General features: G+C 41.2%; 1 protein-coding gene across 7 annotated transcripts in view; it reads right to left on the minus strand.

Moving 5' to 3' along the window:
- PDE8B (phosphodiesterase 8B) overlaps positions 1-19,792 on the minus strand; it is a 297,791-nt gene that overhangs the window by 69,921 nt on the left and 208,078 nt on the right. For 5 of the 7 annotated variants that reach the window (XM_066381713.1, XM_066381711.1, XM_066381716.1 and 2 more), the window contains 3 exons: positions 17,975-18,115; positions 15,759-15,847; positions 13,689-13,749 (listed from right to left, as the gene is read on the minus strand). In XM_066381713.1, coding sequence (XP_066237810.1) covers positions 13,689-13,749; positions 15,759-15,847; positions 17,975-18,115 — 291 coding nt within the window. The remainder of the gene's footprint in view (positions 1-13,688; positions 13,750-15,758; positions 15,848-17,974; positions 18,116-19,792) is intronic. The other 2 variants (XM_066381712.1, XM_066381714.1) reach the window with 2 other exon arrangements.

Raw genomic sequence — 19,792 nt, forward strand, 5'->3', positions numbered from 1 at the left:
ATTTCTGCCTCTACCATTTCAGTAAGTTACATCTGTGAAAGTGTTTTTTGAATCAATGACTCTCAAATGTCCCCAGACTGATGTCAAACTGTGACAATGCTTAATTCTGTCTGCAATGCAATAGGCCAGTTTTTACACCAAGCTTTTATTCAAGTTAAATAGCTATTCTTTTTTTTTTTTATAAATTTTTATTAATGTTAATGGGATGACATCAATAATTCAGGGTACATATATTCAAAGAAAACATGTCTAGGTTATCTTGTCATTAAATTATGTTGCATACCCCTCACCCAGAGTCATATTGTCCTCCGTCACCCTCTATCTAGTTTTCTCTGTGCCCCTCCCCCTCCCCCTAACTCTCTCCCTCCCTCCCTCCTGCGTCCTCCCTCCCCCCACCCCTGGTAACCACCGCTCTCTTTTCCATGTCTCTTAGTCTCGTTTTTATGTTCCACCAATGTATGGAATCATGTAGTTCTTGTTTTTTTTTTCTGATTTACTTATTTCACTCCGTATAATGTTATCAAGATCCCACCATTTTGCTGTAAATGATCTGATGTCATCATTTCTTATGGCTGAGTAGTATTCCATAGTGTATATGTGCCACATCTTCTTTATCCAGTCTTCTATTGAAGGGCTTTTTGGTTGTTTCCATGTCTTGGCCACTGTGAACAGTGCTGCAATGAACATGGGGCTACATGTGTCTTTACGTATCAATGATTCTGAGGTTTTGGGGTATATACCCAGTAGAGGGATTGCAGGGTCATAAGGTAGTTCTATTTGCAGTTTTTTGAGGAACCACCATACTTTCCTCCATAATGGTTGTACTACTTTACATTCCCACCAACAGTGTATGAGGGTTCCTTTTTCTCCACAGCCTCTCCAACATTTGCTAAATAGCTATTCTTCATTCAGAGATTATGTCCTTCCTATTTTTCCACGGTCAATATAACCTTCCTGACATGAAATCAGAGTGATACAGTGGTCGATGGAATGCCAAAGGCAAGAGTTCTCTGTTTTCAAGCTCTGGAAAACCCTGTGCAAAATCCAAGCCAGACTGGTCTCATTCTGCTCCGAATCAGCCTTTCATCCTAGAACCTTGAGTAGCCAGAAAGCAGAGTGCTGCCTCTGAGCCTGGCCACAGCCCTTCCCCTGCTCTATCTAACCTGTGGGACAGAGGATCTTTTCTGGAGATGCTCCGCAGGTGGGTGGTGTTCCCTGACTTCACAAGAAAACCACTTCCTCTTATAGGATATGAGACACCTGCACTTCCCTGAGAGGTGACACCTGCACTTCCCTGTGGTCCGTGTGCCGCTCCTCCATGAGAAGGGATCAGGTGAAACAACCCGATCACTGACCACAGCTCTGCCTTCTTACCCACTGCCTTCCCATAGTCTCCTGGGGTTCCCGGCCTACCACCAGCAAACTGGCATTTAGAAGTGCTGTGCCCCCATATTTTCACAGCCAAGACGTGGAAGAGAAGTGAGAAAGGGGATGCACTGTGATTGGGCTAGGGGTGGGCCCTGGTGGGGTGGCAGTGCTGACGCTCCCTGCTTTGACCAGGCTAGTTTAGGAGGAGCTGGTGTAAAATCAGGATCCTGGAAGCCTCCCTTTCCCTCCATGAATCTACTCCGAGACCACAATCCCTGAAATTCCACAGTCTGAGCCATGTATTTGTATTTGTATTTAGACCTGGTGAAAAGGCAACAGCCTCAGGAAAACTAGGTTCCCACAGCTCTAAACCAGGGTGCAGGGGTCGGCATGAAGGCAAAGGGTGACCGAGGGCGTGTGTGTTCGTGCAGGGAGGGGTCTCCTGGAGGCCTGCGCAGACTGTCCTGGCCTAAGAAGGTGAAAGATCTGAGTCAGGAAATTATCTTCTAGAAATGGGTTCAGCTAACTTTTTATGTAAAGGTCCAGGCAGTAAATATTTTAGGCTTTGCAGGCCACATGGTCTCTGTAATTATGTAACCATAGCTCTACATAACAAAGTAGTGTGGCTGTGTTTTAATAAAACTTTATTTATAATATGGCCACATTTGGCCTGCAGGTTGTAGTTTGCTGCCTCTTCCTAATGAAGACAAAGCCTGAGGCATCTCTGAGGGCCTGTGTTTTGAGCTTCATCTGCACTACACTGTACAGATGTATCCTGTTTACCTGTCTGTGGCCCCCGTGGCTTCTGAGGCAGAGATTTTGTGTCCCTGGTGGTAGCACATAACAGGTTTTCAAAACATATTTGGGGAGAAAGTGTGAGTGTGAAGGGGAGAAGATGTTGACAGCAGACAAACCTCACTGAGCATTTCCAGCCTCTTGGCAAACAGCTACAGGGTTCACACAGGAAAGAGATCTTTGTTGCTGACAAGACCCACCAGAAGACAGCAGCCTGGCTTACAATTTCATCCCTTATTACAATGCAAACCCATGGCTACCTTTTGACATCAGGGCTAAACCCCAGAAAGCAGCGCTCCCAGAAACAACTGCAGGCAGGCAGCTCCACCCTCTGGGGAGCCCTTCCCATCTCAGACCCGTCACCATTCACTTCAGCCTTCTTTGATGAGGAGGAAAAACACTGTGGCTAACCAGAGATATAAAAATTCTTTGTTATTGGAAAATCTAAGTGTCCCTATAGGCCTGTGCAGAACCATTAGGTGACGTCAATAGCTCACGAATCTGAGCTCTGCGTTTCTACTATTCTCAGAACAGTAGCTAATTCATGGCAGTAATGACGTTTTTTTTTTAATATAAGTTTTTATTAATTTTAATGGGGTGACATCAATAAATCAGGGTACATACGTTCAAAGAAAACATGTCCAGGTTATCTTGTCATTCAATTATGTTGCATACCCATCACCCAAAGTCAGATTGTCCTCTGTTGCCTTCTATCTGGTTTTCTTTGTGCCCCTCCCCCTCCCCCTTCCCCTCTCCCTCCCTCCCCCCACCCCCATAACCACCACACTACATGTAGCCTCATGTTCACTGCAAAATTGTTCACAGTGGCCAAGACATGGAAACAACCAAAAAGCCCCTCAATAGATGACTGGACAAAGAAGATGTGGCACATATACACTAGGGAATACTACTCAGCCATAAGAAATGATGACATCAGATCATTTACAGCAAAATGGTGGGATCTTGATAACATTATACAGAGTGAAATAAGTAAATCAGAAAAAAATCAAGAACTGCATGATTCCATACATAGGTGGGGCATAAAAACGAGACTAAGAGACATGGACAAGAGTAATGACATTTCTATTCAGAGCCTCAGGATAGAAGAGGTGATCCCTCGATTCTGCATCCCTAGCCCTACGCTATGGGCTTACCTGCTTTCCCTGTGAAGCAGGGAGAGTTTACAGGTGGCAGAAAAACAGGACCTACGTATTTAATTCTATTCAAGCTAACCAACAGCCTGAGCGCCTACTATGTGCCAGGCAGCATGCACAAACAAAGACAAGCACATCCCGGTGACCCCACTAGGGAGAGGACCGTAAGGTACACAAACAGCCATGATAATGGTAAAGAAGGTATTTTCTAATCTTGAGGAGGAAGATGGGACTTGATGTTTCTTGGGCACATGGAGTTTCAGGGAGACTGGTGACAGGGAGATTAGGGGTCCCATTCTTTAAGGGAGTAAGAGAGAAAGGAGGCGGAACAAGGCTGGGTTGGCGGGGGAAGGCTGTGCTTGGCTTTGGACACAAACTGTACTTGGCTCACTCCTGGTGTGGGCATTCTGCAGCACGCACAGCTTATAGCCTGTACAGCTTGGTTTGCGCTGCTTTGGTTCAGTAGTTTGTGTGTAAAGAGCCCCCAGGATTTCCTGCACTTCTCCCTCTTTCTGTGTCACCTCCCGTGTGATCTCATTCTTCCTCCTGGAATGACTAAACTTTGCTGTTGAGAGAATTATTTTCCTATGAAAGTCAATTCTCTTCCTTTCGCAGGGGTCTTCAAAGACTTGACCCTCTGCATGACTTTGTGGTATTTAGTGAAAATTTCCTGATTCCAGATAAAATTCTTTCTTTTTTAATGTTACAGCTTTATTTTCTCACAAAATCATTTACTCACAATTTACTCATTCCCAAATCTATGTTTAAAAATTGTAAATAAACAAATTTTGCCTTAGAACTTCCAAGACTCATCTTTTTAATCTTTTTAATTCATTTCTTTTATTATTATTAATTTTAATGGGGTGACATTGATAAATCAGGGTACATATGTTCAGAGAAAACATCTCCAGGTTATTTTCACATTTGATTATGTTGCATACCCCTCACCCAAAGTCCAATTGTCCTCCATCACCTTCTACCTGGTTTTCTTTGTGTCCCTCACATCCCCCCAACCCCTCCCTTCCCCTCCCCATCCCCGGTAACCACCAAACACCCTTGTCCATGTCTCTGAGTCTCATTTTTATGTTCCACCTATGAATGGAATCATATAGTTCTTAGTTTTTTCTGATTTACTTATTTCACTCAGTATAATGTTATCAAGGTCCATCCATGTTGTTGTAAATGATCCGATGTCATCATTTCTTATGGCTGAGTAGTATTCCACAGTATATATGTACCAAAGCTTTTTAATCCACTCGTCCACTGACGGACAGTTGGGCTGTTTCCAGATCTTCGCCATTGTGAACAATACTGCCATAAACATGGGGGTGCATTTCTTCTTTTCAAACAGTGCTATGGTGTTCTTGGGGTATATTCCTAAAAGTGGGATACCTGGGTCAAAAGGCAGTTCGATTTTTAATTTCTTGAGGAATCTCCATACTGTTTTCCACAGTGGCTGCACCAGTCTGCATTCCCACTAGCAGTGCAGGAAGGTTCCCTTTTCTCCACATCCTCGCCATCACTTATTCTGTATTGTTTTGTTGATGAGTGCCATTCTGACTGGTGTGAGGTGATATCTGATTGTGTTTTAATTTGCATTTCTCTAATGATTAGTGATGTTGAGCATTTTTTCATCTGCCTATTGGCCATCTGTATGTCCTCTTTGGAGAAGTGTTTATTCATTTCTTTTGCCCATTTTTTGATTGGATTGTTTGTCTTCCTGGTGTTGAGTTTTACAAGTTCTTTATAAATTTTGTGGTTATTAACCCCATATCAGATGTATTGTCGAATATGTTCTCCCATTGTGTAATTTGTCTTTTTATTCTGTTCTTATTGTCTTTAGCTGTGCAAAAGCTTTTTAGTTTGATATTCTTTTATTTCACTTGCCCATGGAGATAAATCGGCAAATATATTGCTGTGAATGATGCCAGAGAGTTTACTGCCTATGTTTTCTTCTAAGATGCTTATGGTTTCATGGCTTACATTTAAGTCTTTTACCCATTTTGAGTTTATTTTTGTGAATGGTGTAAGTTGGTGGTCTAGTTTCACTATTTTGCAAGTAGATGTCTAATTTTCCCAACACCATTTGTTAAAGAGGCTGCCTTTACTCCATTGTATGCTCTGACCTCCTTTGTCAAATATCAGATGTCCATAAAGGTGTGGGTTTATTTCTGGGTTCTCAGTTCTGTTCCATTGATCTATACGCCTGTTCTTATGCCAGTACCAGGCTGTTTTGAGTACAATGGCCTTGTAGTATACCTTGATATCAGGAAGTGTGATACCTCCCACTTTATTCTTCCTTTTCAAGATTGCTGAGGCTATTCGTGTTCTTTTTTCATTCCATAAAAATTTTTGGAATATGTGTTCCATATCTTTCAAGTATGTCATTGGTCTTAAATTGGTATTGCATTGAATTTATAAATTCCTTTGGATAATATAGACATTTTAATGATGTTTATTCTTCCTAACCATGAGTATGGTAATTGTTTCCACTTGTTTGTATCTTCCTTGATTTCTTTTATAAATGTTTTATAATTTTTCGAGTATAATTTAATCTCCTTGGTTAAATTTACTCCTAGGAACTTTATTTTTTGGTTGCAATAGTGAAGGGGATTGTTTCCTTAATTTCTCTTTCTGACTGTTCATTGTTGATGTATAAAAATGCCTCTGATTTCTGAGTATTATTTTTATATCCTGCCACCTTGCTGAATTCATTTATCAGGTCCAGTAGTTTTTTGACTGAGACTTTAGGGTTTTCTATATACATTATATCATCTGCAAATAATGATAGTTTTACTTCTTCTTTTTCAATTTGGATGCCTTTTATTTCTTCTTCTTGTCTGATTGCTGTGGCTAGGACTTCCAGAACTATGTTGAATAAGAGTGGTGAAAGAGGGCACCACTACCTTGTTCCTGATCTTAAGGGGATTGCTTTTAACTTTTGCCCATTGAGTATGATGCTGGCTGTGGGTTTGTCATAGATGGCCTTTATCATGTTGAGGTATGTTCCCTGTATTCCCACTGAGCTGAGATTATGAATGGGTGCTGGATTTTATCAAAAGTATTTTCTGTATCTATTGAAATTATCATGTGTTTTTTGTCCTTCCTTTTGTATATGTGACGATTCACATTGATTGATTTGCGAATATTGTACCAGCCTTGCCTCGCCAAAATAAATCTCATTTGATCATGGTTTATGACATATATTGCTGGATCTGGTTTGCTAATATTTTGTTGAGGATTTTAGCATCTAAATTCAATAGGGATATTGGCCTATAATTTTTTTTCTTTGTGTTGTCTTTGCCTGGTTTTGGAATCAGAATTATGCTTGCCTCATAAAAGGAGTTTGGAAGTCTTCCTTCCTCTTGAATTTTTTGAAATAGCTTGATAAGGACAGGAGTTAATTCTTCTTTGAATATTTGGTAGAATCATTTGTTAAGCCATCAGGCCCAGGACTTTTCTTTTTGGGGAGTTTTTTGATAACTGTTTTGATCTCATTTGTTGTAATCGGTCTGTTTAGGTTTTCTGATTCATCCAGATTAATTTTTGGAAGATTATATGTTTCAAGGAATTTGTCCATTTCATCTAGGTTGTCTAGTTTTTTGGCATACAGTTCTTCATTGTATTTTCTTACAATATTTTGTATTTCTGTGTGTCAGTTGTTATTTCTCCACTCTAATTTCTAATTGTATTTATTTGAGTCCTCTCTCTTTTTTTTCTTGGTGAGTCTGGTTAAAGGTTCATCGATCTTGTTTACCTTTTCAAAGAATCAACTCCTGGTTTCATTGATCCTCTGTATTGTTTAGCCTCTATATCATTTATTTCTGCTCTGATCCTTATTATTTCCTTCCTTCTACTACCTCTGGGCTTTACTTGCTGCTCTTTGTCTAGTTCTTCTAGATGCAGGGTTAAGTTGTTTATTTGAGCTTTTTCTAGCTTCTTAAGTTATGCCTGTAGTGCTATGAATTTCCCTCTCAGGACTGCTTTTGTTGTGTTCCATAAATTTTGAGTTGGTGTATGCTCATTATCATTCATTTTCAGTAATTTTTTAAATTTTTTCTTTGATATCACTGTTAACCCTTTCATTATTTAATAATATGCTATTTAGTTTCCAAGTGTTTGAGTATTTTTCAGTCTTTCTGTTGTGGTTGATTTCTAGTTTCATGCCATTGTGATCAGACAAAATGCTTGATATGATTTCAATCTTCTTAAATTTGCTGAGACTTCTTTTATGCCCTATTATGTGGTCTATCCTAAAGAATGTACCATGAGCACTTGAAAGGAATGTATATTCTGCTGCTTTAAGGTAAAAGGTTCTGAAGATATCTATTAAATCAAGTTGATCTAGTGTGTTCTTTAAGTCTGCTGTTTCTTTGTTAATTTTCTTTCTTGAAGATTTATCTAGTGATGTTAGTGGGATATTGAAATTCCCATACTATTAGAGTATTGCTGTTTATCTTGCCCTTTATATCCATCAAAGTCTGCTTTATATATTTAGGTGCTCCTATATTAGGTGCATAGATATTTATAATGGTTATATCTTCCTGTTGGATTGCTCCCTTTATCATTGTGTAATGATCTTATTCTTTTTTTTTTTTGTATTTTTCCGAAGCCAGAAACAGGGAGGCAGTCAGACAGACTCCCTCATGCGCTCAACCGGGATCCACCCGGCACGCCCACCAGGGGGCGATGCTCTGCCCATCCGGGGCATTGCTCTTTTGTGACCAGAGCCACTCTAGCGCCTGAGGCAGAGGCTACAGAGCCATCCTCAGTGCTCGGGCCAACTTTGCTTCAATGGAGCCTTGGCTGCTGGAGGGGAAGAGAGAGACAGAGAGGAAGGAGTGGGGGAGGGGTGGAGAAGCAGATGGGCACTTCTCCTGTGTGCCCTGGCCGGGAATCGAACCTGGACTCCTGCATGTCAGGCTGACGCTCTACCACTGAGCCAACTGGCCAGGGCCTGTAATGATCTTCTTTATCGCTTACTATAGCCTTTGTTTTAAAGTCCATTTCGTCTGATATAAGTATTGCTACTCCAGCTTTTTTTTCATTTCCACTTGTATGAAATATTTCTTCCATCCTTTTATCTTCAGTCTATGTACATCTTTTGTTTTAAGGTGTGTCTCTTGTAGACAGGATATGTATGGGTCCTGTTTTCTTATTCACACAGCTACCCTATGTCTTTTAATCAGATCATTTAATCCATTTACATTAATAGGCCCCTTATCATTTCTTGCAGCATTGGTTTTGTTGTAATGAATTTCTTGAGTTTTTTTCTCCAGGAAGCTTTTTATTTCTCCTTCAATTTTAAATGATAACCTAGCTCAATAAAGTAGTCTTGGTTGTAGGCTCTTGTTCTGCATTACTTTGAATATTTCTTGCCATTCCCTTCTGACTTCATGTGTTTCTGTTGAGATGTCGGATGTCATCCTTATGGGGGCTCCTTTGTAGGTGATAGCCTTTTCTTCTTTAGCAGCTTTTAATATTTTCTTTTTATCACATAGCTTTGGTATTTTAATTATGATGTGTCTTGGTGTAGATGTTTTTGGGTTTCTCTTTTTTTTATTTATTCATTTTAGAGAGGAGAGGGAAAGAGAGAGAAGGGGGAGGAGCTGGAAGCATCAACTCCCATATGTGCTTTGACCAGGCAAGCCAAGGGTTTCAAACCGGTGACCTCAGCATTTCCAGGTCGACGCTTTATCCACTGCACCACCACAGGTCAGGCCTTTTGGGTTTCTCTTAAATGGAGTTCTTTGTGCTTCTTGAACTTGTGAGATTTTTTTCCTGCATTAATTTAAGAAAGTTTTCAGCTATGATAAGATTGAACAAAGTCTTTATCCCTTGTTCTTTCTCTTCTTCAGGAATCCCAATGATGTGGATACTATTTTTCTTCATGTTGTCACAGAGCTCTCTTAGAGTTTCCTCACTTTTTTAGTCTCTTTTCTTTTTTCTGCTCTGCTTCAGTGCCTTCATTTATCTTGTCCTCTAACTTGCTGATTCGATCTTCAGCTTCATCTACCCTGTTTTTAATTCCTTCCATTGTGGTCTTCATTTCTGATATTGTTTGTCATTTCTGACTGATTCTTTTTTATTATTTCAATGTCCTTTTTTATATTTGCTATGTCTTTATTTAGGTGTTCATAATGACCATTTGTTGTTGTTCTAAGATCTCTGAGCATCCTAACAATTGTTATTTTAAACTCTGCATCCAGTAATTTGGTAATATCTGACTCATTCAGGTCCTTTTCTAGGGATTTCTCTTGATTCATTTGTGTTGCATTTCTTTGCCTTCTCATTTTGTCTGTGTACCAGAAGATTTTGGCCACTGGAGTCCAATGGGTGTGGCCTCTGTGTTCCCTAGGTGTGGTCTGTCTGCAGGCTGCCACCTCCTCTGCTGCTGTTGCTTATGATGTTTGGGTATGGGAGTTGCCGGTGCCAGTCTGCTGGGTCTGTTGCTGTGGTTTCTACCTCTCCTCCACAGAAGGGGCTGTGATCACGTACCTGGGTTTATAAGCCTTGGTGGCCTCAGCCTTCACCCTGCTGCTGTGCCTGGACCGCAAGCCTTGGCACCACAGGCAGTGGTGAACACCTTTGCTCAGCTGCGGTCTCCACCTGTTTCTGGGCTTTCACCCTGCCCTGGTGGGAGGAGCCCACTCGTAGGTTGGCTGCAAGCCTTGGCTCCATGGGCTGGGTGGGGCTGTGCAACCGTGCTCAGTAGCACATCTCCACCTGTTCTGGTTTTCACCCCACCTCCGTGGGAGAAGCCAGCTCGGGTGTTGGGCTGCAAGCCTCGGTTCTGCTGGCCGGACGAGGCTGTGCACCTACGTCCCTTGCTCAGCGGTGGGTCTCCACCCCTTCTGGGGTGCCCCCATTTCCTCCATAGGCAGGATTGCAGGTGAACCGCAGCTGGACCTGACCACTTTCACGCATCCCCTCTGCTCTGCTGGGCAAGACTGAGCTCACACCCGGGCCTCAGTCGTGGTCGGTGGCTTCTGCCCTTGCCTACAGAACCACGCTTCCATGTCCTGCTGCCACCCGCCCTCCGTGGAGTCTTCAGCCCTGTGGGTGGGGGCGTTGCAGCTCAGACCCTTACATTCCATACTGTAGTCTCAAAAGCTCCCTCTTAAACGACTCTGCTCTGAGTGCCATGGGAGAGCATGTTTTGCTGGTGTCCTGCTTCCCTTTGCTCGTATTGCTGGTTCCTGGGGAAATATTCACTTTAGATTTGGGGAGTGACTCAGCCCAGGGGTTAAAGTGGCTGTCCCTCAAAGTGTTTTTCCCTGTACCTCCTAGATTACACTCCCTTCCTGCTGCTCCAGTCCTCTACTCTCTCCCATCCTCCAGAGCCACTAGGTTGTGTGAGAGGTTTTCTGCGCAGTCCCTTTAAGAAGAATCCTGGGTTTGAGAATTTGTCTCTTTCTCACTAACAGTATCCTGACTTGTTTCACAGCTAAATACTGTCTGTACACCTCTTCTAGGCTTTGGGGCTGCAGTCTGGGGCTTTATTCCTAGGACCCTTCCCTTTCTGCTAAACTCACTTCCAGTATAAATTCTTAGTGCTGAAGAAGACATTTGATGTGGAACTAAATCTTATAAAAAATCATATGACTGACTTGGCTATTCTAAAATACCTTGCTAGAGTAGCCAAAGAATCTTGAGAAAGAGCAAAACTGGAGGCATCATATTTCCTGATTTCAAGCTATATTACAAAACTATAGAATCATAAAACCAGACACAGAGATCAATGAAACAGAACAGACAGCCCATGAGCAAACCCACATATATATATGATCAATTAATTTATAACAAAGAATCTAAGAATATACAATGGTGAAACACAGTCTCTTCAATAAATCTTATTTGGAAAACATGACAGCCACATGCAAAAGAATAAAACTGGACCACTCTCTTACACCATATACAAATATCAACTCAAAATGGATTAAAATTGAAAATAAAACCTGAAACCATAAAAATCATAGAAAAATTGTAGGAAAGAAACTCCTTTACGTTGGTCTTGGTGATTAATTTTTGGATGTGACACCCAAGCATAGACAACAAAAGCAGAAACAAGTGGGACTGCATGAAACTAAAAGCTTCTACACAGCAAAGAAAACCATCAGCAAAATGAAAAGGAAGCCTACCAAATAGCAAAAAATATTTGCAAATCATATATGTGGTAAAGGGTTAATAAGCCAAAATATATGGAAAACTCATACAACTCAAGAGCAAAACAATCTGATTAAACAATGAGCAGAGAATCTGAATACAGTTGAAACTTGAACAATGGAAGGGTTAGAAGTGCCACCACCTGCCCAATAAAAAATTTATATATAAATTAAGTTAGCACCCCCCATATATGTGGATTCCCAACCACAGATGGAAAGAAATTAGACATTTTTCCTCAGAAGACATACAAATGGTGAACAGCAATGTAAAAAAAATGCTCAACATCACAGCTCATCAGAAAAATGGCAATAAAAGCTCAAATATCAATTCACAGCTATTAGAATGGCTACTGGCAAAAGACAAGAAATAAGTGTTGGCGAGAATGTAGAGAAAAGGTAACCCTTGTACTGTGTTGGTAAGTATGTGAAATATTGTTGGAAAACAATAGGGAGGCTCCTCAAAAATTAAAAATAAAGCTATGATATTGTCCAGCAATTCCACTTCTGGGTACTTATCCAAAGGAAATGATCAATGTCTACTGTAGTATTTTTTTTTTCATTGTAGTATTTCTTAAAACAGCAAAGACATAAAAGTAACCAAAGTGCCCATGTCAACAGATGAATAAAGAAAATGTGATATATGTGTGTGTGTGCACATCCTCACTAACATCTCCAATAGGGGCTGTAACTTTAAGTGAAACAACATATAACAAAACCAATTTTACCATAGGCTAATTGATATATATAGCAGCTAAGTCCCTACAGTATCTCATCAACATGATAATGAATAAACAGTGAACAAAATAACATTATTCAAGGCCCTGTATGAATAATAATCAAATATTATTTTGCCATAACAAACAAGGAAATCTTGCCATCTGCAACAATATGGATGGACACTGAGGACATGATCCCAAGTGAAAGGAGTCAGAGAAACACAAATACCATATGAGATAACTTATATATGGAATCTAAATAAAAAAATTAAAACCTGAACTCATAGATACAGAGAATAGATTGGTGGTTTGCAGAGGAGGATGGTGAGTGGTGGGTGAAATGGGTGAAGGGGATCAAAAGCTACAAACTTCCAGTTACAATATAAATACATCATGGGATGTGACTTGCATTATGGTGACTACAATTAACGATACTGTAATGTATATATATTTAAAATTTGGTAAGAAAGTAGATATTAAAAGTTCTCATCACAAGAATAAGATTTGTAACTATGTATGGTGATGAATGTTGACTGGGTGATCTTTTTTCAAAGTTACTCAAATGTCCATGAATACCTCCAGTGGACTGGCATGCCAGCTGAGAGCCCCACGCAGGCCCCTGCACTCAGTCTCCTTCCCTCTGGGAGCCCCTTCGGACTGGGAGAAGCCCGGGTATCTTTGGGTCCTGTCATCCCCCACGTTACTTCTTTGCCTGGCCAGGCTTCACCTTCTGCTCTCATCCTCAACAATACTCCGACATGCTCCCCTGAAATGCATTATGCCCCGAAGTCTTTTGTAGTCTTTAGATATACTGTCCCTCTTTTAAAACCCTCATCTAAGTCAAAGACCACATTTTGTTTTCAAAAATAAGTAATTAACAATTATTGAATACTTTTTCATCAACAAACTTTAAAGCATAAAGTGAAAATACACAATATCTAGTATTAAAAGTATAAATTAAAAAAATACCAATACTAATGTTGTTCTCAATGATAAAACTCTCTAAAAAGGAAGGTTCTTAAATATACAACTGATCAAAATTCTTTTACTGCAGAAGACAATGTTAAATGTACTGTTTTGCATGATGCAATGGTTAAAAAAAGAACATAGTACTAATTTGGAATGATTCTTGTTTTGGATATGAACTTTTAGGGGTGGAATGTTCAAATGCATATATACTTTTCATATGTTTAAGAAATTAAGATAGAAAAAGAGAACAGTTTTTATGTAAAGGAAGAATTTTTATGCTCTCAAAAATATATTAGTCTCAAGTTGCACAGCAACAGACTAAATCATAAGTGATGTGCATTACTAAGACATAGGCTTGCAGGGGAATTTTTTTTACTATTTGTCAAAGGAGCCTAATTTTGCCATAAACCTTCTTAGTTGGCAACTACAATAAGATACAGAGAAAGACAAGGAGAGAACACAGTGAGGATGTAATGTGTGGTCAAGCGGACAAAGCAAATGAAGCAAGCTGGATACCATACCTGCTTATTATTGTCAGTGGTACAACACAGTTTCTTGAGGGAGACAAAATGCCTAATTTTCCTAATAACATAAATAAGTAGTTATTAGTGAGTCAGATATAAGATGTTTCAACAAATCAGCAAATGAAAACATCAACAGCAACATTTTAAAGCAAAACTCCAGGATCTATTCTAGGGCAGATTTAAAATTCAAACAAAACCCAATCTATAGAAAACACATTTTCACACGCAGTCCATACATGCCTTCTGAAACTGGGCTTCCCTTTTAATCACCACTGGCTCAGGAGCGTTTTCCTAATGGGTATTTCATTTTGTAACTGACTCCTGAAGCTTGGCTCCTCAGTATCTTCAGTGATAGGATGAAATGTTCCTCCAGAAAAATATTGGCTTTAATTTTGCTGACGTTAATAATTTTATAGCTTATATAGAAAGCAAAAGACTCATTTGAACAATGATCAGATTTCAGAGCTGCTATTTTTATATTTAATATTCCATATTTTTGACAGCACTGTCATCATAATTATGGCATTTTTCAGGCAGAGAGAAATTCTCTTATTTCAAGCTCATGGACAGAACAGCCTGTGGTCTTGCTCATTACCACAAAAGAGACCATGGAAAAGACTACAGGCGCCTCAGCCCTGCACAGAATTCAGCTCAAGGTAGATTTTCTACTGAGAGTGAAGCCAGGAATTCCAGAGGGCTGTGTTAGACTTTACAGTAATGAGCCTCCTCTCTCTCTGTTTCTGTCTCCCTTTGTTTGTCTCTTTCTCTGGTTCAGTTTTCTCTGGACAACTCCAAGGAGAGCATAGAAAATACTGGTTATCCCACAACAAACTTCACTAATCAGGAAGAGGTAAAAATCTCCCTACTTTTAAGAAGAATTTCCTCTGGTGGCTCACTGCCTGCCCACAACTAGGGAAGAAATAACACTGTGTCTGGACAAAAGAACATCTTTCTCTCATTTGTAATATCAGAAAGATCAGAAAAATTTGTTCTGACAGAAATTGCCAAGCAATAGCATGCCTCCTCTGCCTTGGTTACTTAATAATTCTGGATACAAACACGCACAGTGAATTGTAGCTTAAATTTTCTGCGAAGGAAAACAAGGCCATGCACAGGACTCTGGGTTGAGGAGAACAGTCCCAGTGCCTCTCTGCTCAGGAGAAGAGTCAAAGACTGCTAGTGTCTCCACCACCTGCACTGAAGTATAATGGCAGGAAATAGGAGATGGTGGTCTGAACCGAGGGGGAACTATTTTGAAACTAACCAAACTAGTAAAATTGGAGTGGAAACCACCAATAGTCACTTTGCTGACTTTACAAAATGTCTTGTTTTCTAAGCACACAACAATTTGCAAGAAACTTGGGTCATCATAGAGTTGCAAGAGCCTCTCTGGTTACAGGCACGATAACAGTCACCTTTCCTTTGCCCAAACGTTACATGATGGCACGCATCCCTTATAAACCCGTCCCGTCCTATGAAGCTGGTCGACAAAAGCTCCTCAGTGCTCTACTGTTAGGGGATCCTGTGTGGCTTTGTCAACCTTATCACAAGGCTAAACTGGGAGGAGAAGGAATCACATATTTACCTTATCTCTCCACAAATAAATGGGCTTCTCTGAGATGAAATGGAATCAGATCACTTCAACTCTGGATCAGGCATACCCTGCGCTCCATACTCATGGCCTCCAGGGCCTTCTGCTCTGAGCGAGGCCTGAGCCGTCCTGGAGAAAGCCAGCATGGAGCCAGCGCCTCCAGGAAAGAAGACTGGCTCCCAGTTTTGTTCTTGATATGAAGGGGGATAGCTCAGAAACTGAGCCCCTTCAGAGGGGAGTGGGCACGGTGGGACCACAGGTGATCAGGTGGAGGTGGGGTGATGCTCCATACAGCCCATAAGCAGAAGACACAGGGAGGAAAAATTGTGTCTGGGTGTTACTGCGGCCACGTGGAGGTGTCCCTGGTACATTCTAAGTACAGCCCAACCCTACTGTATTTGTGGGTCTAATGCTTACTGGCATTTCAATATGCCCACACGGGCCCTTCAACTAAAAGCGTTCAACAGTGTCCTCACCCTCCTTGGCCAATCACTGGGGTGATCTTCACGTGCTGTTGGATGCTGTCCCCGGACTTCCGTCTGGCATAGTAAACCCCTTGCCATTCCTACATGGACAAAGAGAGCTCTTGAAATCCTTCCATCCAGGCCAATGTCTGCTCCTACAGAGGGACTTACCAAGGTTAGCAACTTACTCCCACATGCTTTCCTTACATTCCACAAACACCACCCCATCTTTGCTCCCACTGTGATGCCATCTGTGGTCATGGTCATGGTCACAGTGCATGAACTCAGTAAAACCAACATGTCTACATGGGACTTTTGGCCAGTGGTAGGAGTTCCTGCTATCAGCCCTATGGGTACAGTGACACCAGGTCCAGGGATTTTTCTAAGGTCTTGCTCAAAATCTTTACTACAACCTGAGTTTTACATTATCATCCTTAATTTACAGATGGGTAAACTCAGGCTCTAAGAATCTAACATATGTGCCCATATTAGAAAGTGGAGGATGTGATTATGATATCTGTGCCATTTAACTCTCCATGAAGCCTACCACCTTTCACTATCCAGCCAGGACTCCTCTGGGGCGAGTCTGGCTCCTGGCAGTTTCCACAGAAAAGGTAAAGGGTATGTAAAGATTCCTAAGGTCTCTGGACCTTGGGGACCAGGCTGGGATAAAGAACCTGGTGACTTCAAAGGGGGACTGTGGTACCTCCTTTCTGGGAGGGTGTAGTTAGATCAGAATCAGAGCGTTTCTTTGTAGCCTTTTTCTGCCCCTCTCTCACACTGGGTGGCTATCTGGCACACCAGGAGGGACCACCCAATGTGTGGTGGGGTTCTTCCCGTGATTGTTCTGGAGTATTTGATAATGTTCTGTTTCCTTCCCAGTTGGACTGACCCAATATTTTAAAAATTAATTTTGGCCATCATATATAAAGTCTACTGGAAAGTTCTGTCCGTTTCTATCACAACAAGTTTCAACACATAAGCACATGTTTATTTGGTGCATGTGTGGCTCTCTATTTTTATCACTTAATGTATACATACTGACATAGCAAATTAACTAAAACAAAGTTGATTCACGTTAGTCTTATGTGTGAAGCGATAGTGTACCCATGGCTACTGATAAAGTTCATTTACGCCACTGTATTGTATATGAATTTCAACAAGGAAGATATGCTACAGAAGCATGTAGAAATTTATTGAAAGTGTTTGGTGAAGGTACAGTTTCTGATAGGACATGCAGAAGATGGTTCGAAAAACTTGAAACAGGTGATTTTGACCTTTCTGATAAGCCATATTCTGGGCGACCATCTTTGATCGATGACGATGTTGTTAAGACCATGTTGGATCAAGATCCTTTTCTGACAACATCAGAGATTGCAGAAAGGCTTAATTCAGCTCAGCAAACCATTTTGGACCATATTCGGAAGATAGGATTGGTGTGGAAATATATTATTTAATAAAGTTTATTGACGGTAAGAAAAATTTGTATTTTGTTTTATTCCAAAAATGGACAGAACTTTCCGGTAGACCTTATATAATCCAAAATTATTTTATTCCTGTATAGTGGTGACCCATTAAATAAAACTAGTTCTCATCTAACTACTTCACACTAGAGGATGCAAGACGAAAGAAATCACATGTGAGACAGCACTCTGAATGCTTAAAGGAAAATGCACAGGCTGTTCCAGAGATGAGAGCAATGCTCCCCTCAAGGGAAGAGTGGGAGGGAGATTCCTCCTGCATTTATACCACTGCCTTCCTCTACTGGGACCAAGTGGGAGCCTCTGACAAACGGATGCGGCAGGGAGACATAAGCAGTCCATCTCTACCAAACATCGATGAGGAAAGAGAATAGAAAAAGGAATCCTGGGCCTAAATGTGAATACTGATATTGAATACTTCTAGTCCCCCAAACACTAGATAAGCTAAAACATGCACAACAGCTTTTTGTGTGGGACTCTGCTCAGAGATAGTAACAATATTCCAGCAATGACAGGTGGGGTATATTCATGCAAGGGATGAAATCTCCTCAGATGAAATCACCAGATTCCATATTATTATGATAAGCACCAGATTTGATATCCAAAATTATCTCATTTTAAAAACACAACTATTTTCATTTAATCAGAGCACTGTTAAAGAAGCTGATCTTAAGGGTGTGATGTAAAAACATGCAGTAGAAGAGGCACAGGGCTGGGGTGTGCGGGTCTGCTCTCTGCAGCGCCCACCTTGCCCTTCTTGACGCACGTGTTGATGGTGTCGAGGAGGTCTGCCTGGTTTTTATCGCTTGTGGGCAGCTCAGCGAGCTCTTTCCCCAGGAGCTCACCCTTGTGGTAGCCCATCATCCTTTCGAAGGCTGGGTTGACATACTGTGAACAGGAAGTGGTTACAGGTCAATTTGGGGACACTCAGTACCCCAGAGGAATGCTTGCTGGGACACAGAAGATGTGCTGGCATAGCCCATCCAGGACCATCTCAACATCTATAGCACAAAAGTAATTTTAATTTCCCCCTTACATATAACATCCTCTGATCAACTTCTTGCTCCTTGCTCTTGTTTTAAGTTTTATCTTCAGAGGGCTGGTAGGTTTGTAAAGGGGACTGAAAGGACCCCGGAAAAACACTGCAGTCAGTTTAGGCTCTCCTTTCCAGGTGCCCACTGTCCTCTGCCTGTTTTCTCCTACTCATGGTAAAGGCTAGGAGGTGGTAATACCATGTGCCAGCATCACCATATTACCTCCCCCAGAGGGCAGGGTTTCTGACCACCAGGTGCTCACTGTAGAATGAAGGGCTCTGGTCCCTGTGAAAGGCACCATCTGTTAGACTACTCATGGGGAAGGTAAGTAGAAAGGCAGGGAGCCCCTTCCCTTCATTACTGAGGTCACCACTCAGCTAACCACTGTAAAAGAGGAAAATGCAAGGCAAATGTGTTTTATGAAGAGAAGCAATTGTTAAGTTGGGGTATAGGAGGGGAGATGTGGGATATGTGCTTGGTCTGTAACAGAAATGGGTCTGGTTCTTCATGGTCCAGGATGCTGACCCATGGACAGGTGGGCCAGCAACAGGCAGCAATATGAGGATACTTTCAGATCCATTTCAAGGAACAGCCAGAAAAACAGTTCCATAAATGCCTAATAGGACACTAGGTGGAAAGACTTTGGAGTCAGAAAGATATGGCTACATAGTTTGGTTCCAGTACTTACTATCAGGGCTTTCTCTGGATAAGCTCTTGGATCTTGCTGGGCTCAGTTTTCCCAACAGTATTGGGGGCACTTATGTCTGTTGCACAGGGTTACTGAATGGAAATGAGATAACTTTATGAGCATGATGATGACAGGACCTGGCACGGTAGGCTACTGATGCTGCTGGTCCAGGATGAGATCAGGGTGTGTCTGTGTGTGCAGAGGTGGTTTCGCAGGAGAGCAAGTGTGGGCTGTCTGCCGTGGGTCTGCTGTGGGCACACTGATTCTGGCCCCTGTTAATGAGAGTAAGTGCTTCTCATACTCAGTGCTATCATGCACCCATCAATGAAAAGCCTACATTTCAGAGTGTGTTTTAAGTATAAATATCTTAACTTTCCAACAAATAGAACAATGTAATTTCAACAAAGGTTTGTCTACTATACACATTTCCTTAGGAAGATGACTTTAGTATATTAGAGTGCTTTATTATTAGAATACAAACTATAAGCAAATAAATGAGTACCTTTGAAAATATTTTGTTCCCAAAAGAAACACTCATAGAAACAGAGAACAAACTGGTGGTTGCCAGATAGGAGGGGAGTTGAGGGCTGGGTGCAGAAGGTCAAGGGATGAAGAAGTACAGAGTGGCAGTCACAGAGTAGTGACGGGGAGGTAAGTTACGACAGAGAGAATATAGTCAGTAATACTGTAATAACTGTATGGTGCCAGGTTAGTACTAGTCTTATGGGGGGATCACTTTGTAAATTATATAAATGTGTAACTACTATGCTGTACACCTGAAACTCTTATAAAATACTAAATGTCAACTGCAATTGACAACTTTTAAAAAGGAAATGTTTTGTT

This window comes from Saccopteryx leptura, chromosome 4, assembly GCF_036850995.1.
Source record: "Saccopteryx leptura isolate mSacLep1 chromosome 4, mSacLep1_pri_phased_curated, whole genome shotgun sequence".
Lineage (NCBI taxonomy): Eukaryota > Metazoa > Chordata > Mammalia > Chiroptera > Emballonuridae > Saccopteryx > Saccopteryx leptura.